The 24,353-nt window shown below is 36.7% G+C and overlaps 1 protein-coding gene across 5 annotated transcripts in view; it reads left to right on the top strand.

The window, feature by feature from the left end:
• The first annotated feature begins 2,641 nt into the window (after window positions 1-2,641).
• Window positions 2,642-24,353, top strand: part of LOC116246914 (callose synthase 9) — a 72,211-nt gene continuing 50,499 nt past the window's right edge. For 3 of the 5 annotated variants that reach the window (XR_007572479.1, XR_007572478.1, XM_050075972.1), the window contains exons 1-20: window positions 2,642-2,796; window positions 3,226-3,465; window positions 7,569-7,666; window positions 7,918-8,081; window positions 9,514-9,637; window positions 9,853-9,963; window positions 10,037-10,162; window positions 10,774-10,863; window positions 13,871-13,968; window positions 14,051-14,165; window positions 16,589-16,714; window positions 17,236-17,312; window positions 17,391-17,469; window positions 18,771-18,893; window positions 19,813-19,915; window positions 20,037-20,160; window positions 20,311-20,485; window positions 20,577-20,629; window positions 21,889-21,946; window positions 22,041-22,125. Coding sequence is in view for 3 of the 5 variants with exons in the window: in XM_050075972.1 (XP_049931929.1) it covers window positions 3,261-3,465; window positions 7,569-7,666; window positions 7,918-8,081; window positions 9,514-9,637; window positions 9,853-9,963; window positions 10,037-10,162; window positions 10,774-10,863; window positions 13,871-13,968; window positions 14,051-14,165; window positions 16,589-16,714; window positions 17,236-17,312; window positions 17,391-17,469; window positions 18,771-18,893; window positions 19,813-19,915; window positions 20,037-20,160; window positions 20,311-20,485; window positions 20,577-20,629; window positions 21,889-21,946; window positions 22,041-22,125 (2,134 nt within the window). In the remaining 2 variants the exon portion in view is untranslated. The remainder of the gene's footprint in view (window positions 2,797-3,225; window positions 3,466-7,568; window positions 7,667-7,917; window positions 8,082-9,513; window positions 9,638-9,852; window positions 9,964-10,036; window positions 10,163-10,773; window positions 10,864-13,870; window positions 13,969-14,050; window positions 14,166-16,588; window positions 16,715-17,235; window positions 17,313-17,390; window positions 17,470-18,770; window positions 18,894-19,812; window positions 19,916-20,036; window positions 20,161-20,310; window positions 20,486-20,576; window positions 20,630-21,888; window positions 21,947-22,040; window positions 22,126-24,353) is intronic. The other 2 variants (XM_050075970.1, XM_050075971.1) reach the window with 1 other exon arrangement.

The following is a 24,353-nucleotide window of genomic DNA, read 5'->3' on the forward strand; positions in this document are numbered from 1 at the left end:
GTGAACTAAGGGTGTTTTAGTCATTAATTATACTGATACACAAAAAAAATCATGTAGTAGCATGGCGCGTTAGTATATAAATAAGTAGGGGTACCGACTTCACTCCAACAAGGCTTGACTTGGGCTCTCACACGTATGTAGGGAAACAAATTCACATGTACCCAGCATTCAACTGATCAATGTTAAAGGATTAAAAGATGAAAATGGCTCTAAATAAAAAAAAAATGGAAACGAAATAGAAACCCCTCCTCCATAAGGACAAGGTTGGAAAGTAAAAAAAACTCCTTTTTCCACAAAAAGGTTTTGGAAATCATGTTTTATCAAATTAAACTGAGTTTTTCTCAAACCTAAACACTAAAAAAAAGGCAGCATGTTTTGAAGTGCCATCCAAAACATGCGGTTATAATGAAATAAAATTTTAATCCATTCATGCGGTTATAATGGTGTAGTAAATTAAGATATAAAATATCAAAACTCGTATTGTTTTCCAACCAAACAGCGACTAGAAAGTTAGGAACATATGTTTTAATATACTTGCAAATTCGAACTGCGAACTGATTAGGACTTAATTATATTAGGCTGCTGGTTGCTTAAAAACGAACAGAATCTTCAAACAAGGAACAGAGCACTTTCACCCCTATTGCCAATGACTCAGTTGTATTACTTTTAGTTTTGTAAGTCTGATTTGACACACCCTGTAATGCACTAAGCTATTTTCCCTTCTCTCTGCTCGAAACTTTTTGATTATTTCCACTAGGCATAGACTGCTGTCTAAGAGGCCATTCATTCTACAATAGAAACGATAACAAACATTTCTATGAATATACCCAAAAAACATTATGGTAGGTTCATTGCACACTATGTCACAGTCTTTCATGAATCCATCATATTTTTTTTGAAATGGTTAATTTATCAGTTTGTTACTGTTCTCATTGTCAAATGATCTGTTGACAACAAAAACATCAATATAGTTTTTCATGAATCTGTGGGTAGATTCATAGAACATTGTACTTTAACATTCCATAAACATGCACTAATGTTTTTAAATAAATTTACGGAACAATGTGTTAGTGTTCCTATATATATATATATATATATATATATAAAATCAAACATATCAAAGTATTAACATAAAAATGAACATACTTTTTTGTAGCATTGTCTTATCTTCTAAAGGTTATCACGATTCTGACCGTATGCTATACAATATATGATGCGATTTTATAATAAGCACAACCTTGGCGTATTCTATTAAATATGGTTTCGTTTGTTGAACTGTTACGTCCTCATTTTCTTGGACATGATTATCTTTCATGTCCACATTGCGATTTCATTGTCATTTTTTAGCTTCCTTTGGGGAGGCCATGAATGTTATTAGGTGTCTCTCTCTTTTCCAACAGTTAAAAAACTGAAAAGAAATCTCTCTCTCTCTCTCCAGAGAGAGAGAGAGAGATTTTTGTTTTCAGTTTTTTAATCGTTGGTGGTTAGAGGAGGATCATCTAATATAGAATGGAAAGGACATCCGTCGCTTATTGCTGCCACTGTAGCTTTGAATATTTCATTGACAACAAATAATCCAAAACACCAACTTAACAAGGTCTCGTGCTAAATTGTTTAGTTCAGTAAATTGGAAGGGTCCATCTAAAACTGACAACTAATGTTAAATTAATCTGTTCAGCGTCGCTGCTGTTGAGAAGGACAAGGAGATCTCAAACACATAAGAGAGACCACAACAAAGTATGGAATTAATGACAGGGCACAGAAGCTCTTAATATCACCTTTTCAAATACTCAACAAATGTTTCATAATTAATCGATATGTAAATAATGAAATAAGAAATTTTACTTTCCTGTGGGCAATTTGCCCACACGAGCTTCCACGAACTTCTCCCTAATTTTAACCATCACTCAAACATGCTTTAAAAAGACGCAATGCCATTATAGGGTGTCAACCAACTGTATTATTAATTTTTGTTGACTGGTTGTGCTTTGGGAGTGGAGATAGGCTCCATCCCATTTATTATTCCCAGCAAAATTATATTTATTTACAAAAATGCAAAGCATCAAGGAGGCTGCAAGTAGATTGGCCAACTTGCAAGTTGAAAGGCTGCAAGTCCTCAATCCAGTTCAGTTTGTTCACCTCAAACTAGAAACAAGGTTTAGTTCAATTTGCATGAATTTTAATTAATTAAAAGAGATAAAAACGATTTGAAATAAATTTCTTCTTAATTTAAGCACTGATATGCAATATTTCAAACAACGAGCTTTACAACTAATTATATCAAAAGGCGGAAGAGGATATTCATATTCTAAACAGCAAAAAGCATAAAAGCCGAAATTTGTACAAACAACATGACCCACCTTGGAAAACCGAAGCAAGAAAGGAAAGGATTCGAACCATCAATTTGAAGATGGACGGTCAGAAAGACTCTACCTTTCTCTTCGCTGTATGCCAGTCACGTGACCACGATGGCAGAGAAGCGTTCGACGTCGTGGTCGGTGGGTCCCACTGGAAGGGAAATGGCGGACGAAAAGGAAAGGGGTTTCGAAATCGTCTTTCGTACGGAGGCAACGGTTAGTAGCCGGTTATCAGGTTAATGGGCGCGCGAAATCGGACCAACGAAGCCCCTGGCTGACCCGAAACTTGGCCGCGCTTTCTCTCGCTCTCTTTCCCTCCTCCGTCTTCCTTCTCCTGTAAGCATGTCGCCGTTCTGCTAATCTCTTGCGTCCCGTTTTTTTCTTCGGTTGTTTTGATTGTTCGTCCATCGTCATGGGTTTACCGATCGTTCTGGATTAGGTGTGGCTGCTTCCTTCCATCGACTCTGTTTCAATCAATTCCCTCCTTTCTTGGGTCATTTGGATGTCACTTTCGTTTCTGTACCTTTTGGTTTTGGCGCTAGGGTTTTCGTTTTTGGTTGGACATTTTAGGTGAGATTTTGGCTTGTTTCGAGAACGTTGATCTAGTTTTTATGTTTCATGGTCCCCTTTTCTGGGTTATCGTTTCTCTGTTTAGTTTCTTTATTGATCTCATTGACGTCGACGTTTCTTGTTTTGGCGCTTAGTGGTTGTCTTGTCGATCAGGGTTTTGGTCCTTTACTTCATTTTCTGGACGTTGATTTGGAGCCCGATACTTGTAGTTCGTTTGAATTTCTCTTTCTTCTTTTTGCGTTCGGCGGATTGTTGATTGCTTACTTGGCTATTGGTCGTTCTATGTATCTTGGTGCAGTGACAGAGAGGAGTTTAATGTTTTGAGCGGGCAAGATGTCGAGAGTGGAGACCAATTGGGAGAGGCTGGTGGAGGCGGTCCTGAGTAGGGAACGCCGGGGTGGGGCTGATGCGTTCGGTCAAGCTGTTAGCGGCATTGCGGGAAACGTCCCCTCCTCTCTTGCGAGGAGCGCAGATATTGATGCGATACTCAGAGCAGCTGACGAAGTACAAGAAGATGATCCCAACGTCGCTCGGATTTGTGAGTTCTTTCAAGCTTACGGCTTGAAATTTTCTGGGTTTGCTGATGCGGTAGCGTGATTGTGTTTTACTTTCAGTTGCTTCATGGGCTCGTGTTCCTGTGAAGTTTAGGTGTCATTTGACCTGAAAATGAAGTTTGCCATTTTGGTATACCCGGTTTCCAGTTCCTTCGATGATGATGACCTTTGATTCATTTAATAACAGATGCTCTTCTCCGATGCATTGACGAAGTTCGGTATTCTTTCGAAATGAAATATTTCTGTTGTAGAAACCATGCCCAACCTAGAAGCAAGTACCACACGTGTTTCTTTGTCTTCAATTCTGCGATAGATGTCCTTTTCAATGCTTAGTTAGCTGGATTTCCGTGAAAATTCTGATCATAACAAACCCATATGGAGTGTCATGATCTCCAGGCCCTTATTTTGGGGTCTCCCAAGACTGGATTTGAGTCGCATAGTGTGTACAAATAATTGGGTACAATAAAGAAAATAAAACACCCTGATGTTAGTTTCCTGAAAATTATCAAGAGCCTGATTGTTTGGCGAATACTGCTTGAACATCTTCTAGAAGTTGAAAACACTGGCCTTATTGAATTTATGCATCAAGTTTCTATTTTTAGTTTCAATAAGTGTGGGCAGTGAAGTTTATGCATCGTACTTTCTATATTTGTTTCTGATTACCAATGTACTTGAAAGAATAAAGTATTTATTAGGTAGGGGTTTTTCAATTATATTCTTCTTGACCAAAAACCTGGGTTCTCTAATGGTTCATTGGACAGTAACTATTTGCATGAAGCTAGCATGATTTGCGGATCCCTAATCTTGCACTAGAAGCTCTAGCCTGCTAGCAAGTGCTTAGTCACGGGCCTGTGAATGTGGACTTGTTGGCATTACTTAATGGAAAAATTACAATCAAGAAAGATAAAGATATTGAGAGTTTTCTATTTGTCTATCTTTGTGGATAACTTTGAGCTGAATTTAGACATTCTTTCAGAAAAGAGTATTGTCTACAACTCATTGAAGATGGATCCCAAACACTAGGCTACTGTTCTCACCGATCCTTGAAAGTTTTGTTGAATGTGTCGTTACTGATAAGACAGTCCAGAGCTGCAGGCCAATCTGTGATGGTTTTTATAATTCAGATCCTTCAGATACCATAACTCCCTTGAAACTTTTCCTTTTCACTGTTTAGTTAGGTAAAGTTCCTTCTGATCACTAATGAAGAAGTTTGACATAATGAAAAGCCAAATTTTGGTATTTAGTTTCAGCAGAACTGTTTGAAATGATGTAAGCATGATGTATTCCATTATTGGTTCAATAGTTCCAAAAGGCTACTTTGTAGTCCCTCCACTCATAGTTGGCCTACCCAATGATTTGGCAAAAACTTGTTTGGGCTTGCACTTTTGACTTGATGAGTCAACTTAGACAACTTTAGCTGGATCAAGACTGACTTTTATGATTTTTTTAGTACGGTCAAGAGCATGTTGTGAGGAGAAGTTATCTTGGACAACTTCACCCGTGCTTGATGGCCTGATATGAATCATGTATACAACTTTCACCTGAGTGAAGAATGTTTCATAAATCAAACACACTCTTAATTCAAAGGAGATTCAGAGTTTAATGCCCTCCGAGTGTCTCTCTTGAAACTTGTCAAAGCTTGTCTAAATGTGTAAGTCCAACAACACAAATTAAGGAGAAAGAAACCTAACGGTCAATAAGGAAATACTTTATTCTTCACATGTTTGGGAGTTATTAGAATTTATAACTTGATGGTTCTGAATCAACCTCTCAGTAAAGACTGTTAAGCTCTTATTAGTAAATTCCAGAGTTGGTGTAAACAAATGAACCCAATTTGAACAGTTTGAATACACACTTGTAGCTTGGATGAGTTGATCAAGTTACACGGTCTTAGCCAGGTTTTGGTTGTAACCAGTTCAATCCAAAGCTATGAGTGGGTGGTTGCCTACTTGGACTGTGTTGCCAGGTCACTAGTTGGGATTCAGTGAGCTTTCCAATTTATGATGTCACTTAGTTCATTAGTCCCATTCACAATGAAATACCCCTTGGTGTTGGATGTATTGGGGGGAGTAGCTGAGGGCTATCGCTGCTCCATCGATGTGTGACTAAAAATGTTTGAGATGGTTTGCTTCTTGTAGGTGTTAAATTCACAAATTCTGACATGTTTGAAAACCTAATATAGAAATAAGGATTGAGCAAGATTAGCTGCCTAGCATATGCCATGATGAAGAAAAACTGGTGAAGGAAAGTGAAAGTAGTCAAAGTAGTCAATATAGGCTAGGGACAGATAAACATTGTTGCATCTTAGAATAATTTAGACGAATATGAAACATCAACTTGAAAAAAAATAGCATTAGGAGGATGATGATGGTTAATTGAAACAAGTTATGAACAGAAATCAGTATGATGGATAACCTTTTCCTTATAGACTGGAGTTATAAGATACAGTGTTGTGAAGCTTCACTTTATATATATATATATATATATATATATATATGTATGTATGTATATATTATATAATATGCATAGAATGATTCTATTTTTAGATAGTTTCTGTGATTGATTAGATGCAATTCTTGTGTAGAACACCTGTAAAATGCATGGAGTTGAACCTTCATTGAAAGATGGGCATAAATGGGTGGAAAAGAAGAAAATATCATGCTGGATACAAATGGAAATAAGAAGGAGAGGGCTGAAAGATAGTGTAGGAAGAGAGATGGAATTAGGATAACATGAAGATGTTTTTTGGAGTTTACTTCAATAATGTTATACTCTAATATCACATTAACAGTGAAGGAAGAGATAGGGAATTAGGATAACATGAAGAAGGCTTTTGGGAGTTTACTTCAGTAATGATATACTCTAATGTCACATTAACAAGTATAACAGTATGCTGTGGAATGTGAACTGTGGTCAAGTAATATCCAAATTATGGACTTGGTGCTATGGGCAGGGTTGGTTGGGAGCAATATACTGTGCGGGTAACTTGATCTTATGTAATGAGATCCATATCCAGAAATAAAGGAGGCATGAAATAGCATCTTCTTCTCATAAGGTGCTGGGAATTGTGCATTGCTTGATAGCATCCTGTTAGTACCGTTCTTGCTAACTCCGGTTTCGCACTCTCCCACAAGAGAGACAGACCCAACTTTGTCTTAATGACTCAAATTCTTCATTACCTTTTAGGGTTAACCCTCCTTACAATATATATGAGTGCTGTGGGCTGGGTCTATTCCATAACTGGACTGGCCACCCGACCCGATTACAAGCTAACAGACTGCTGGGCCATAACTAAGGACTTGAAACACACAAGAGTCTGAAGACTGAAACTAAGAAATGCATGACAGGCTCCCCACACAAGCCTTATTGATACTGTGCCCAACACATCCCTTGTTATTTCTCAATGACATTCTTTCAATGTGTCGATAAGATCTTATAAAGGCCTGAGACTCACTTTTTGTTTTGTTTTGTTTCTGTCTTATAGAATACATGTCACATGTCCAAATATGTTTTTGTAGTGTTTTTTATGTTTTTGGACATGGGAATAATTTATATAGTTTTGTAGAAAAAATAAGCGTCCACTTGACTGGTCCTGTACAAGTGTTGATAGATATGTCCGAGCGTTTATTTTGCCAAGATCAGCCGTGTTGAGCATGTTAAACTTGTTGGGCACTGACATTGGTACCATATTATCAATGGCCACACAACATAGTTTTTGTTTCTTCTAATTCATTGATTTGCATGCTAGTTTTTGTTTCTTCTAATTCATTGATTTGTATGCAGAGTTGCTTGAATAAATCATGCAAAGAAGGCCTGTTAGGCTGTTAATGATAGGTTTTGTTTTGTAATGCAAGACTTTGTGGAATGTGAACAAACCGGTAAAAAGGGTAGTGATAAACTTTTTTCTTAGCAATAGCTGCTTAGCTTGAGTATGTCCTTTTACACATTGAGAGAAGATAATTAACTCTGTGAACTTTAATTCTCCTTTTACTCACATGGTGCCTGGTGTTTATCAAGGATAGGTCACCGTTTGGCTTCCGCTGTGTTGTCAAATATCTAACATATGGGTTGTGGAATTGTTATGCAGTATGTGAACATGCATATGCCTTGGCACAAAACTTGGATCCTGATAGTGAAGGAAGGGGTGTCTTGCAATTCAAAACTGGTCTGATGTCAGTTATCAAGGTACACAAATGTTTATGACTTCAAGTCATTTAGTTAGACTAATGTATTTGAAGCTAATGTTGATGTCATCTTTTTTGACATATATTTTTTTAATTTGCTTGTAAATCTTTATCTCTTTTTCTTCACCTTTTTAGTAGCAAACTTTTATTTTTTTCTCTCTCCAATCATCCTTGAGATGAACTTTTCCAAAGCTCTGATGTGAGTTCTGTTTTCAAAATCAATTTACAGCTCCCCATTTTTATTTTTTCCAGCAAAAACTTGCCAAACGAGAAGCAGGAGTCATAGATAGGACCCAGGACATTGCCCGTTTGCAGGAGTTTTACAAACTATACAGGGAAAAACACAAAATAGACGAGTTACAGGAGGAAGAATTGAGGTTGAGAGAATCTGGTGCTTTCAGCGGCAACCTTGGCGAGTATGAATCAAACTTAACGTTGTTCACAACCTTCTGCTTTCTATATCTGCTGTAAAACTTCCATGACTGTTTGTTCCATTCTGTTATGAAATGCAAAGTGATGCCTCTTTACCATTTTAGTTACAATGGTAACTATTTGCTGCTGCGAACACGCAAATACACATATATAAACCTGGCGGTCTTAAACTCTTAGATGATGCTGTTTCGAGATGTATAGTTCATGACGCCTAGGGCTATTTGACAGATTCTTCGTTTTGACTCAACACTGTATAACCTATGCAAATTACATTTTGAATCCCAAGAATGATGTTGCTTTCTGTTTCTAGTGCCACATCCATGTGACATAAATCTAGGTAATGTTGAGGAAATCTGGAAAGTGTAATGAAGAAAAGGATTCTTCCCATGAATTTTGCTGTTACGTGCATTATCTTGTTAACATTTTAGAAGAGGGTTCAACCCTAAACATTTGGCTGTGTGGTCAAAAGTGATTGATAGCCTAAGGTGACACACTTCTAAAAAGGCCTTGGTGGAACTTGCTGGAAACTGGTAAGCCCTTTTAATACAAATAAAAGAGAAAAGGAGAATAGAGAAAAGAAAAAGAAGAAGAACAATAAACATAGGAGGAGAAGTAGTAGAATAATGGAAAAAGGTAAGTAGGAAAACTAGAAAAGCAGAAGAGGATAGGGATTTCAGATCTCCCTTGCCCCAACTAACGTAGAAGAAGATGGGATAAGGACAGCAAAAGTTATTCAAGTAAAAATGCAAAATTTCCTTCTTTATTCTTAGTATGGGCTGCCTATGTCCCTAGTTTGGTGCCTGAGCCTGCTTTTGGTTGCACAACTCTTGGAGGTTGCTCTTATGATTGGGATAGGGTTGACATCTTCACAATATTTCAGTTGGTTAGTCTTTTGAATAGCTTAGAACCTTAAAATGACCAAAAGGTTCACAATTTTTTTTAGATATTGGTACTTTAAAAACAATCTGATAATAACGTTCAAGTACTGCAACATTGTAAAAAATGTCATACCATTATTATGGTATTATTTATTGCCATAGAATCAGACTACTTTTACATGTTTTCATATAATTCATATATTACATTATACATATTGAAGGAACTTTGTCTTTGTTTTTGTTTCTTTTATATGTAATGAGCTTATGATGTTTTTCTTTTGAAAATATTGTAAAAAAGTGCTATAGGTCCTTTTACCATATTTTGGTGAAATTGATGGCTTTAGCTTGTAAACTAGTTTAGTAGTTTTTAGGGTCCTTGTGCCTGCTATTGTCACTACATGGTTAAATGAATTTTGTTTAATTTACATAAGATGTTGTGCTATGTTTTTGCGGGATGTTCTGTTTAAGTAAAATCTGCATATCGTATGATTGCCCATCCCATGATATATTTTAACTTATTGTTTTATTGTTAATCCAGGTTAGAACGCAGAAGCCTGAAAAGGAAGAGGGTTTTGGCGACATTGAAAGTTCTTGGAGCGGTTGTTGAACAGCTCAGTAAGGAAGTATCCCCAGAAGATGCAGACAAATTAATTCCTGAAGAGGTTTGTTCTTTAAATTTTCATTGGTGTAGTACTGGTTAATATTAATAATGAACTCCAAAATGCTGATCTTTTTCTTTTCTAATTATCAAGTGGAGTCTGTGTTTTTGTCTATGTGAAAGCCATTATATTCCATTTCTCGTGCTCCTATTTGATTTATTTTATTCTTTTCCCTTTGCTTTCTTGGCCTTTATAACCAAAAATTCATTTTTCTCCAGTTGAAAAGGGTTATGAAATCAGATGCTGCAATGTCAGAGGATCTAGTTGCTTATAACATTGTTCCATTGGATTCTCCATCTTCAACAAATATGATTGGTTCTTTTCCTGAGGTAAAAGATTGTGGAAACTTGAATATTTTGTCTGGGGAACATCTTTGATTGGCTTCTTTATACCTATTGTCAGGTTAAGGCTGCTATTTCAGCACTTAGATACCACAGTGGATTACCAAAGTTGCCTAATACCTTCTCTGTGCCAGCAACAAGGACTGCAGACATACTAGATTTTTTGCAGTATGTATTTGGATTTCAGGTTGGTCCTGATGAAATTCTATCATCTCTGGAATTCTATCATCTCTGGTTGTGTACATCTTTGATGAGGTTATGTTACAAACATTTCAGCTTTCTTTACAAGATTTAGTTTTTACCAGATTTTTCTCTTAGGTAATGTGTGGCTACAGATGTGACTGACATTTCTTGCAACATCACAGCATCGGTAGGAAATTGGCTTCAATGTTATTTACAATGAAGTAGTATGTTATTTTCAAAAGACTTGATGTTACATAGATATAATGATATTATTTGTATTTTGAATAGGTTTGTCTAACCAAGATCTGTTGTTCCTTATATATATATATATATATATATATATACTTTTTAAAAGCATCTATATTCCTGGGAAGGCATGCCGAAAATTAGCTTTTTGGCTGTGTCCCATGCTAAGTTTGTTGTTTCATAACCTAATTGAAAATATTTTTTTAGTATCTGTTACCAAGGCACAAAATAACTTCTCCAAAAACTCTGGTTTTCTATTATCTTTTACTGTTGATATGTCATTGTATCCCTATTTAGTTTGTATGTTCCTTAATCTGTTAGATTGTTGTTCCTCTTCCTTTTTGTAAAATTCTTGCTTACTGTATGCAGAAAGACAATGTGGGCAATCAACGTGAGCATGTTGTTCTCCTGTTGACTAATGCACAAAGTCGTCTAGGAATTCCGGGAGAAATTGAACCAGTATGTGGAAATCACTTCTTTCCTTTTCCAGTAACTAGCTTTGCTATGTGCTTTCTTTGCTTGTGTGGTTGATATAATGGCATTTTAAGTTGCTAATTTTCCATTTGAAAATGAAATCTTTTATGTGTCTTAACAGAAATATTCTTAGTGACCATCTTTTGTGTTTATGTGGACAACTTATTTGTTGCAGCCGTGAGACTTGGAGAGAGAAAAATTGTTTATTCATTAACCCTAATCTCCATTATAAAGAGATTAGGGTAGAAAAGAGATTTACAGATTACATCAACCAAAAATAAAGAAATGATTAAAGTGGTCTTATAACTTTAATATTACAAAGAGTCACCTAGAAACATAAACTCTTCTAATTCAACATTATTGTTTCATTGTCTGCTAACACACCATGTGTTGGAAGAAGAAATTCATTAGTATGGCTGTGTGGTGTCAATATGCATGCCTATCTTGTGTGCAACATATGATAATCATGCTTTTTTGTTAATGTGTTCAGACACATACAGTTAGTGCAAAATGGTCCAATATTTTGTCTGAATCATAATGCCTGCAATGTTAAGTAGGAACACGAACTAAAAGAGAAAACTATTGCTATGTGGCTCTGTATTTCTAATCTGTAAACTGAGAAGTGCTTATTTTTACTGTCATATCTTTAGGTTCTTTACTATTGTCTAAGCAGTTATATAATATATTTTGGTTTCCCTCCTTTTCACATTTCCCTTCCGCAAACCACACCTCTATAAATGATTTCATGGTTTCTGAAAACAAAAGGCTTTGCGTAAACCATAAGGTAACGTGGTTTAGTATGTTTTGGAGCTTAGTGCCTATCAAACATGATATGTCATCTTGAACTTTTTTAGTACTTCACCAGTTCCAAATTCTCTAATCAATGTTGTAAAATGCATAATGTAACCTGTACTGGTTGACATACAAAATCACAAACATGGATTGCATAAACATAATAAAATAAAAACTAGATGCTACCTAAAATATACACTTTCATTAGAAATAATCAAAACTGACCACTTAAATGTCTCCCAATATTTAAACAGTATCAAAAAATTGGTTTTCATCATTGCCACACAAATGCGGCAAGATGGGCACAACACCCACATCGACATGATGCACTTGCTGCATCCATGAGCTTGAATCAGAGTTTTTACATAGGTTTATACACTTTGTGGACCCAGATCCAGCCATTTGCACCCCATGCCTCTTTATTGTGATCTTAGCTACTTGCTTTGAATGCTGACTTGTGATGTTAGTATATTACCACTTGCCCGTGGTGCTTCTTAGGCAATGTCACATGGATGCGGGATGCGGCAAGGTCCAAAAAAACTTCGGTGCGGCTATGGCTAGACATTATTTATTATTATTATTTTATATATATATATATATATATATATATATATATCAGAAAAATTTAAATAAAAATCAATAACCACTAAATATCAACAAGGATTAGATCATTAGAGTTTTAAGGATTGTTCAATCAACTGATTCAACAATTACAAAAAAAAAAATCATCATTCTTGTCTTAATATGTTCATCATTCTAAGCATTCAGTCCTTTCACTAAAATCAATATCATCATCAGCAAAATCATCAAAAGGAATAATAGGATTAAAGAATAGAATAAAAAGACAGCAAGGCACAACAAGAGGAAAATCTGTCGGAAACATTTTTATGAACAAAAAAAAAATGCTACAAAAAGAGAGGTAGAAACAAAAATATAGAATATCATAGTATGAGTTGATGACAAAAAAAAAAATCGTCGGAATTTAGCTGAGTTGCTGGAATGTTCAAAAGAGGGAATCGGTAGTAAATTGGGGAAATGGATAAATCAGCAAGGGGCTTTTCAATTGAATGTTGGGAATGTCTAGTTGGGGCGTGGGGATGGAAAACGCGTCGTCTACCCAGTAGGTTGGGTGGTGGCATGAAATCCGGTGGAAACAGAGTGTGAAGGGCATCAGTTGATGGGGGAGTTGAGTTGCACCTACTTGAACCAAGCGGACATCGAGGAAGCCTTGTGGCGTAGAGGGATTGGACCAGTAAGGTAGGCATCAAAAAATCGACCAAAGAGGAACGAGTGTCCGTGAGCTAGTGTTCTCTGGCGAGTTTGAGGACGCTGGAAAGAAGACAATTCATTGGAAATCTTTGTTGGGTTTTGGAAACGAGCTTCTCGTGAAGCCTAGGACCAATAGCCTTCGTCGGCCGTCGGGTAGCTGAAGGGCTTCAACGAAGCCCTAATACGAGAGAATAAAACCCTTGCTCGACAAGGGTTTATGATTTTCAAGTTTAAAAAATTCATTAAAAAAGGACATATTTGTCCCTTGCATGTCCTGACCGCACCCAGCTTGTTGTTGACCCGAGTCATGTGCGCCTCCAACGTGCCATCTTTTACAACAGGTGCGGCAGGCCGCACTGGACATGCGTTAACTGTGTCCAGTGCTATGTCAGGCCGCACCCATCTGCGCACCCGCTTCAGTGCGGGTGCGCGGCCTGGTAGCCGAATGATTGTGATATAGTTCTTAGGTGCCTTTTGATATTAGCACACTTGATAAGTGTTTGACTGATGCATATCTTGTGTGCCTTTGCTTTCATTTCTAGCGGAAGTGTTGTTTAAGACATTCAGCTGCATGTTCTTATAGCAATTAAAATGCTCAGGTTGCTTTTGGTTTCTTTCTTGCATTATCTTATCATCAACTGTAGGTTCTTTCTCTTTTAAAGGTGCACCCTCTTTGTTGTAACTTTTTGCTTTATTTGTTAATGTGTTAGAAACATCTAATTACTTGTGTGCCTGCCATGGCAATTAATATCTAATTAAAGGTTAATGAATTCTTTTATTAGATGGCAGTTTTTACTTGGTGTTGATTTATAATCACTAGTTTTTCGACTTTCAATTACACTACTCTGCAAGGACACAACATGTGCTTTTTGCATACTTCTGGGAGCACATAAGTGGTTCTGATAGAGTGTTATTTTCTCCCTTTGTGCAGAAATTGGATGAGGCTGCTATTGACAAGGTCTTCACAAAGTCACTTCAAAACTACATGAATTGGTGCAACTATTTGGGTATTCATCCTGCATGGAACAAGTATGGAAGTTTAAGCTGTTCTATGTTATTGCATAAAGCACTGATTCATGTGTAAATGATAAATCTTTGTCCTGTTTTGTAGTCTGGATCTCAACAAGGAGAAGAAGATAACACTGATTTCCTTGTACTTCTTGATCTGGGGGGAAGCTGCAAACATCAGATTCTTGCCTGAGTGCTTATGTTACATTTTTCATCATGTATGTAAGCCATTTCTTCGATGCCCATTTTTTCTGCAACAAAATTTATTTTATGAGATAAAATGGTTTCCTTTTACTTTTTCATCTGGGTTATGTGGCAAAACCAGATTCATGCTTAATCGCTTGTTTTACTTTTTTCATCATGTTTGGTGCCATTCTCTTGATATCTATTTCATCTGACATGAACTTTTATCGTACAAAAGATCATATATCCATGCTTATGCTGAATGGTTGCTTGATGGACATTCGATTCACCATCTGTGGTATGTGCTCCTTCAACGTATGGTGAAATCAATCAAAATGTCTACAGGATGCTCCACGTTGAGTGGACCACCTGTTCCACCGAAGACACAAAAGTCCTCTTCTAGGGGCTGCTTTTGTTCTTCCTATTCCTGGGATGCCAGAAACAGATCCTGTTCCTGGCATCCTCCCTAGGAGTGGGAAATCTAATGTTTTCTTTGAGGTATCTAGTGGCCTGGATCTGAGTGAAATTAGTTCTCATCATACCTATTTTACTTAAGAACATGATTATTGTGGTGCACGCACGTGCACCCTTTATGGCTTTTAATGTTTGTAATTATAATGAATGATTGTGGTATTCTATGCCTGGAGGACCACTTCTGTTGCATGTGTGATGTATATTTTAAGTTCCTCTGAGTGTGTGGGTACTTTGTACATATATCTTGTTGTTAATTTAATCATATATTTTATTTTAACAATACACCTGTGTTTTTACTTTCTTTCAATCAATGATAAATGAGAATACTCCTTCCATTGGAAAATTAGAAGATGTGCTTGCTTCTAGTTTGAATATGTGCTAAAAGTCAATGTATAGAAAAAGTTTTCGTTCTTTATCTGTCACACTTCAGTGTGGTGTAAGAATCCTACTTAGATAACCTTTCTTTGATTTGTTGAGAGCCATACTGCAGCAGTTCATCCAACACTCGGTTCAATGGACATGACAATCAAAATTGTTGCGACTTGCATTCTTTCCTGTGTCTTGTCTTGAAATGCAAGAGAACTCCTGCTTTTGGCCCCTATCTTATGCTTATGCATTAAAGAAAATGACAGTTAATTCGTGGTTGTCCTAGCTAGGTTGTCAAAAGCAAGCTTGTCTGTCTAATGACCAATCCTAGGTTCCTCCTGATCCTCTCTTTTTTAGTTTTAAAATCATTAATTTAATTAGGTCATTTGTCTTAAATGCTTTCGTGTTTCTGTTGTTTTTTATTTTCTAAATTTAGTTTACAGGTCCTATGTTGAGCTGTCTGAAACTTTCTATGGTCTGGACTAGGACAACTATTCTGTTCTGGGCATTTATAGTACTTTTGTCTGTGTAGTGGTCGGGGCAACCAGTTAGTTGACAAAAGCAAGTTCCACCAGTTAGGTGCTTAGTGGTTAGGTGATCACATGCTAGCAACATTCTGGTTCGAATGGTAATAGCTTTCCTTATAAGCCGTTAAAGTCAGACATAAACTGTTAGTTACAATTCTAGATGGCTATTTAGGGGACATGAGGTCAGCTTCCAGCTAGCAATGTCCTTCTTGGCAAATTATTTTTGAAAAATGTTGTTTTTCTTTAATTTTGAGGGAAGCTTATGTTATGTGCCATTTCTCGACCTCTCACTTCTCATATGGCTTAACTGAACAATGGGATGAACACAGAATGCTGTCAGCTGTCATAGATTTTACAAGGATATGCGGTCTCCCTTGGATGGTCCATGTCACAAGAGTGCGGGATGTGGCAAGTTCCAAAAAAAAAAGGGTGCGGGTGCGGCAAGAGCATATATATATATATATATATATATATATATATATATATATATATGTTATCTATTATATAAGTAATTTTATTTGTCTACATTTAAAATTTTTTTTGGCCAAGGTTACTTAATCCCATACAAAATTCAAAGTTTTATTAAATAAAATAGCGGAGGAGAGAGAGAAGAGAGAAAAAGGAAGAAGGAAAGATTGGAGAAGGAAAAAAATGAAAAAAAAAGAGAAAAGAAGAACGGGTGCGGTTAGCAGCACCCGATTTGGTTTGACAGAGTCAGGTCCCGTGTCTACCGCACCCGAGTCGATGCGGGTGCGCCACCATATTTGCGCACCCCGTGTGACTTAGATGACTGTCTGGGTGGAATTCTTTGTGGATCATGCTGGAACTGGCTGCCGTCTTCATAAATGACTTAATTGCTCTAAGGAGGTTATCAAAGTACCCAATTTTGCAATATAAGTTGCATTTTACTAAGTCATCCACGAGTCATAATGTCTGTGGGGTCGGATCTATAAAGCATCCAAATGATTGACTTCTAATAGCAATAGTGTTCACTGGATGGTAGGATGTTATTATTAGCTCCACATTTAAGTTCATGTGTTTTTGAATGTAATTCCTAAGTTCCTAACAATCTTTTGATTGTAATTGTGTAGATGGTAAGAGAGATGGAAGAGATGTTGCGGCAGCATGTGGCACAACCAGCCCACAGTTGCTCTTCTTCTAGTGGTGTTTCATTCCTTGACCAAATAATTTCTCCGCTTTATGAAGTTATTGCTGCGGTAAAATTTTTAATCCTTTTTATCGAGCTTAAAGGGTGTTAGTTTCTGTCCAATGGTAGACTAGTTATTTACATTATAAAACTAAAGCGACTCTGGCTGAAAGCTAGAGAAGTGGGTAACCAGCTGTTAGTTGTTACTGTCTGCTGACTTGCCCAGATTGGTCAAGTTTATTTAATAAGTGAAGAGACAGAAGCTTGGAATAGGAAATAAAAGAAAGAAAAGGGAGTGTCTAGGAAACCCTGTTCTCTCTGCTCTTGCCCTGTAATGCATGGTCAGCTGGTCTGTCCTTCCTTGCCCCTTTGTGTTGATGCTGGCTGGTTTTCCAGATGAGGTAGAGAAGGGGCTACAAAATTTCTGCTTCGTCCTTTCTGAAATTTGTACTTCAAGTATTTTGCTTGTTCTGGGCAATCAGCACGAACCAGGCAAACGGGCTGGGCAATCGATAATAACCATACATTCCTTCGATCACTTTATTGCCATTCAAGTTAATGGTTTCCTTACCCTGTCTCTTGACTGCACAGGAGGCTCGAAACAATAACAATGGTAAAGCACCTCATTCTGCATGGCGGAATTATGATGACTTCAATGAGTACTTTTGGTATGTTGTATTACATGTTTGACAATTCTCAATATCAGAAGTTCATTTCAGCATTTACCTATTTTATAAGGTTTCCAGGTCACTTAATTGCTTCGAACTTAGTTGGCCGTGGCGCAATACCTCATCATTCTTCTCGAGGCCCCAAGGGAAGTCCAAGGTTGTGGTTTCCCTTTTTAAGTCTATATTTCAGCTGCTTGCTTATTAGCACTCAGTAGAATGCTAACCATGCAACTCCATCTATTTCAAAATATGTAGAATGACAGATTGAAAATTAAAATGCTTTGTAATGTTGGACAATAATACAAAAGGTGCCTATTTCAACATACTGTTGAAAAGACATAATTTTTTTGCCATTGATCAAAGAGGCCTTTTGTGAATTGAAAAGCGCTTTTTTTAATAAATTATTAGCTCATTCATTTCTTTTTGTTTACTATTTTGGCTATACTCATCAGTGTTAATGCATATTTACCTAATCCAAATTAGTTAATCATGAATTTAGGTAATGTCTGAATTGGTCTGGTGCATTTATGTAATCATGTCAGAATACTGGGTAGTGGGTCCTCTTCTGGGTTATGGCACATGGGCACAGCTAAAAGTGCAGGACACTTCTTGGACATGGTCAAAGCCATGTATGAGGCAGCTAATGCACCCAATGCTGTTTTATATCCAGTTTTGGACTACACCAACTTTGACCCATTCCAATCTTGCCTGTTCCGCAAAACCAATAAAACCTGTTTGTATTATTTCCATTTGGTAAATGTTGCTGCCATTTTATTCTCTTAAAACCTTTTGACTGTGAATGTGTGTGACAGACCGATGTGCAAATGTGCGCACACATATACTCGCACACTCTTGAAACTAGTTTGATGTTTGTATTTCTTGTTCTTTTAGTTACATAATGTTTCTTATGGCACAACGAAGGTGTTTATGTTATTGGTGACTCACCTGAGAAACTGCTGGTTTATAAGCTCATAATTGATTGCAGTTGGCTTGAGCTTTGAAAAATAACAGAAGATGTTTTTTCTACTTCTGCATCAGAAAAAATTCAAAAGAAATAGCTGCTTCTAAGGGATTAGACTGGTGATCATATATGTGCTATCTCTCCTGGGAAGCGGGAAGGCTTTATTAGCCATTTTTGGCCAGATGCATACTTGGATCTGAAGCAAGTTTTGAGTTTTTGAATCAGGAAAGCCTAATAGTCAACTGCCTAATGGCTTTCTTTCTTTCTTTGATCTCTTTTTCCAATTGTGTTTGTATACATTATGGGTTGCTGGGTTGGGGTAGTAGAAGAACAAGTGGATGTCTTTCTGGTTTGATTGCATCTCATGTGTCATGCATGCTCTCCTTTCATTTTGCTACAACCCATAAGGTTGTATCATAGATTTCCTGTATCCTCTTTTTTGTGTTTTATTTTCTCCCATAATTACATTCTGGTTGCTTGACTGATATGGTTGACAGAGGGTCTGCTTACCCAGTGGAAGTCATCACAGGGGCAAAACGTCTTTTGTTGAACATCGGACATTTCTGCATCTTTACCATAGTTTTGACCGTTTATGGATCTTTCTCGTCATGATGTTCCAGGTTGGTGCTTTTTATCCATCTTGTTTCCTGTTTCATCTTAAGTGCCTCCTATGTTTATTGGCAAATATGAGGTGTTTTTGCGCATATAGGAGAATATTTTTTGAGTTTGAACGGGATGCAGCCTATCCATATAAACCTAAACTTTTGGCTGGTGTAAACCTTTTTACTTGATTTTTTCTGGCACTTCCTGAGTGTCCTGACGGCTTAATCGAATGGTATGCCCTGCCAAATTGGTCATCTTGAAGGTTTTATTTTGTCAACCTGTCTGACAAGCTGGTGAACATGTCTAAAGGATGTGACTAACCAGTTATTCATTTTTTTTCCTTTTATGTCTTCCTTTTGAATTGTGGGTGATATATAGCCATTAAATAAAAGATAGAGGATAAAATTATTTTATATTGGATGCATCATGGTCAGTCTAATTCATTTAAAGTCTATTCAACTTTTATGAAAATCATTGGTTTGTCACGTTTGGAGTCACACATTTCTATGTGGTACAACTGCAAATTTGGCATAGTTTGCATTTTATTTCCCTTGTTGTTGGTGCAGTTTCTCTGTTTGTCCCTGTGAAGTGTGAACACCTGCAGTCTTTTGTGTACTTTTCCATTTTTTAACTAGTTTCCTCATGACAGCGATAATGATTTTGGCTACATGAGCTCTTGCATGTCGACATTGAAGTTGCCATTTCTAATCTTGTTTGCATTTTCGTTCTTTATTTACACTCCGATGATTGTAACTGTTTTCAGTTGCCATTTCTAATGCTTCATCTCTTCTGTCCACATACTTTTACTGAAAAAGTTGCAAAATCTGGTCTTAGTATGTAGTATTTATTTCTTCTGCAAGCCTCATTCATTAGTTAACTTACTATGAGCTTGTTATCTATTTGATGCTTAAGGCCAATTTCATATTATGCGTGCAGGGGCTGGCTATCCTTGCTTTCAACAAAGGAAAGTTCAATTCAAAGACCGTACATGAGCTACTAAGTTTAGGTCCAACTTTTGTAATAATGAAGTTTTTTGAGAGTAAGTTTACATGTACTGCTTGGAACTTTTTGGCGTTGTTTCTTGATGTCATTTAGGAGGAGGAGTGGGCACAAGGAGTAGGCCATGATTTTACATCATCTGTTTGCTTTTAATCATGTAGGTGTACTGGACATTGTCATGATGTATGGGGCATATTCAACAACTCGTCGTTTAGCTGTGATGAGAATCGTTCTCCGTTTTCTTTGGTTCGGTGTTGCTTCAGCATTTGTATCATATCTTTATGTGTGAGTTTTTCGTGTTGCTGTTTCTTTTTTAATCTGAAAGGCTTCTCACTTTGATGTCGTTGCACCTACTGTTTTATGTTTATTTATCCTCTGTTGAATCATGTAGCCATAGATTGTCAAATCTAAACTATGATAGTGATAACAATGCAGGAAAGGATTTCAGAATCCAAAGTCTGTTTTCTACAAGACCTACATCTTTGTTCTAATTGCATATGCAAGTGTCCAGCTGGCCTTTAGCCTGCTCTTGCGCATTCCAGCTTTTCATAAGCTTACAAACCGATGTGATCAATGGCCTGTTATGCGATTTATCAAGTGGATGCATCAGGTTTGATTTCTTCATTGTTCTTCCCGTTGTATTTTCTATGGATTCTATTCATTTATGGTTGTTCCTAACAGCTGTTCTTTTCTGATTTAAGGAAAGGCATTATGTTGGACGAGAAATGTATGAGCGACCAATTGACTTTATCAAGTAAGTGTAGATTTTCCTGTGGAAATATCTTTGTCTTGTACTCCAACTTGGAATACTGTTTTAGTTTGATTTTGTGTATATGAAGGTTTTTTAGGTGCCCATGGCTACGGTGGTTCTCTTAGCAGTTGTTTTGGCTTATTGCAATAGTGTTGTGCTTCACAATGGCTATGTCACATAGGTACGAGTACTGGCCATTTAAGAAAAAAAAACTTGGGTACTGGGGTACGACCATATATATATATATATATATATATATATATATATATATATATATATATATAGATGATGAAGAAGATACTAATGAACAAACTTTAATGTAACAAATATACTAAGAGTTCAAAAAAAAGAAAAGAAAAGAAAAAAACCCTAATTTTCGGACAAAAATGGACTTGGTTAACATTAAGCGAGTCAAAAAAAAAAAAAGTGGATATAGTCCTGGGTATGTTGATCGTACTCGGGACGTACCATGGGCATACCAGTACCAGTACCGATGTCGTACCCATATGGGTATGGATACTGCTCTATGAAAGCAATACCTGTGTGACTTACCTCAATGATTATTTTCCAAAAAAATATTTTTCAGATCTTTGATCATGTGCTCTACAGGGTGCATGTGGTTGTGCATAGATGCTTGCTAGATCATTTTAGACAATGCAAAAATAGATGAAGAAAAAAACTTTCCATCATGAATATGTGCTTCAATAGGTAAGCGTGTCAGCTAGTACCTTTGAGTTTTGAATCTTTGATGTCTGAGCTTCTATTTTTAAACCCGAATTTATAAACTTATAATGCATTCTTTAGATGATTGTTTTGGATTCATCCAATAAATTGCACTGGGACCCAGGGGTTATGGTTGGACTTCGTCAAGTAATGAATACTTATCTTAGGTTTGTATCAGACTACCATACAACCAAAAGAGAAAATTCTAGACTAAGGAGGAGGAAGACAAATAAGACACAGTTTGATCTTCTTTTTGACTTTTTTTTTGTCCTTGGTGTTTCTAGCTTGCTTCTGTTGCATAAATGTTTCGGTTTTGAGAATGCTTCCATTCTGATTCCTGATAGTGATGGCATTTCATTTTTTTGAAGCCCAATTGCGTGCAATTGGAAAGTACATTTTCCTTGTAGTCTTTTGGTTGTTAGGCACATTGGACTGGATGAATCCTTTTGGCTGTTGTGAAGTCTGACTCTTTACTGTGTGAACTGGCACATAGTCCCATGAACAGGGTGCTCATGTTTTTTGATATTGATAAAATGCAGATATGTGATTTTCTGGCTTTGCGTATTTGGAGCAAAATTCTCATTTGCCTATTTCCTCCAGGAAAGTAAAAGAAGATACCAATTGCTAACTGGTTGGTGATGGTTCTTCTGTTGATGTTTCTTCTTTCTGACTGTTTGCTTTCCAACATATGCAGATAAGGCCATTGGTCAGTCCTACGAAAGTTATTATAAATCTCAATGGGCTAGAGTATTCATGGCATGATCTTGTATCAAAACGTGAGTTTTTGCTGCCTTTGTCTAGTCATAAAATACTTTCGAAGGATGAAACTAGGAAAGTAAAATGTTATTGTGGCTTGCATAAGCTCACAGGCCTAACAACAATGGAAACAATGCATCAGTTATGCCAATGTTGAAGATTGCTGCTCTTTTGCTGAATCCTTTCCTGCAGGCCTCATGATATGATAGTTCATCACTGATGCTGTTTCTGTTACTTTCTGCTGCTAAGCTGGCCAATTTCTCTCTGATTAATTTATTATTGTATAAGTATTTTGTTCCACATACAGGATCACTCTAAGTGCTTCTCAATTTGGCTATATTTGAATAATTTTGGGAGATAGTTCACACTAAATTCATACTTTGTAAACACCAGAAGATTTCGTTTTCCTTTTCTGATGGTTACATTTCTTGACGATTTTTGGCAAGTGCTGGAGTTTTTTGATTATTATAAACCTGAGCATTTTGTACTTTGGTATTCTTTTGCCTTTAAGAAACTTTTTGTTAAATTTTTTTTTTTTGACAATGGACTTCAATTAGCTTGTGAACCTCTGGCATTCTATGGCATGTGGGGATGCATGGATACAATCAAATTGTAAAACTAACCGATCATGATCAAAGACGGCACTATTAATTTCATATATTGGCTTTCCTGTTGTTTCCAGAGTTATACTGTGTAGGAACCAGTGTTTGTGCGCTTCTCTGGCTGGCTACGTTGCCATTGCTTAGCATGTTTATTAGCTAAGCTACCAAGTCATACTATCATTTTTGTTCTCTAGGACTTTTTATCTTTTAGATTCCTTCTAGCTTATGTCACCTGGGTGCGGGCTATGTTGTCAAGGAGCCCAGGCAGCACCGCCTAATGCCTAGGCAGGACTAGGTGCGCCTAATGCCTAGGCACGTGTAGCGATCAATTTTTTTTCTTTGTTTTTCTTAGTTACGCGAACCACTATATAATAAAATTATGTACTTACTGACTGAACTGTAAGCTTCTCTTCCAAGTTAAACTTGAAAAACTGTTCCGTTCTGTTCTAATTGAATGATTACACTTTGTAAGTAAAGCCAAAAAAGTAAAACATGAAAAACTATTCTGTTCTTGTTTACATGACAGACTAACAGTACATTTCCAGCTTGTTTACTTGAAAACTGTGCTGTTCTGTGCTAGCTGATGCCTTAGTTTGATACACAACAAGAAGACACGTCATTCTTGTTTACATACTGGACACAATGCTTGCATTCCTTATAGACTATTTCAGTTATAGACCTTGTAGACTATTATATTTGAATCATTTCAAACAAAAAATGTATAAAATCAGTAGATATAATGTACATTACAAGTTTACAACAGATTGTACGTATAACATATAATATACATTATAATAGATTCAACTGCAGATGGAACCACTTTAAAAATTGCTTCAGATTGTACTAGTATACATATATAACACATTAATATACAATACCTAAATATACATTATTTTAGATTGTACATATATTATACATTATAATAGATTGTACATAGTATAGATACAATAAAATCACAGGTATATACCTTCCCATGGACTAGGCGTGCTGGCGCACCCATGCGCCAGCACCACACCCATCGCTTGAGTGATGGACTTAGGCGATGGGTGTAGACTGGCGCCTAGGCGACCCCTTAACAACATAGGGTGCAGGTATGGTACAGGTTTGGGTATGGCGGTGCGGGTTCAAATGCGGCAATTTTGAAAATTGTGGATACGTGGGTATGGTAAACTTTAAATTCCCAAAAATGATAACATGAGAAAAAAAACATTAATGCCGATAAAAAACATTGTTTATGACAAACAAACCATTAAAAATAAAAAAAAAATGCAAAACAAAAAGATATAGTGAACATAAAATTGAAAGAAGAAAACAATACACAATCAGCTATTACAGAATTTGATGACCGGCATTTATGCTTGCGCCTAAGCTTGGCTGATCGGCACTCGGCAACATCACTTTTGTTAGGTTGATGAAGACCGAAGAGAATCTTGCTGATAGATTCATCAAACTTTTAATAAAAAAATGGCATCAACCAAACAAAACTGGCTGGTGGCAGCCAAAAGAGCCGATAAAAATAAAATGCAACCAAACGTAGCCAGCAACCTATGTCACACGGGTACGGGTACGGTATGGGTACGGGTACGCAAACACTGAAATTTTCAAAATTTTGGGATACGTGGACACGATGAATATTATATTCTAAA

The sequence above is a fragment of the Nymphaea colorata genome, chromosome 2 (assembly GCF_008831285.2).
Source record: "Nymphaea colorata isolate Beijing-Zhang1983 chromosome 2, ASM883128v2, whole genome shotgun sequence".
Lineage (NCBI taxonomy): Eukaryota > Viridiplantae > Streptophyta > Magnoliopsida > Nymphaeales > Nymphaeaceae > Nymphaea > Nymphaea colorata.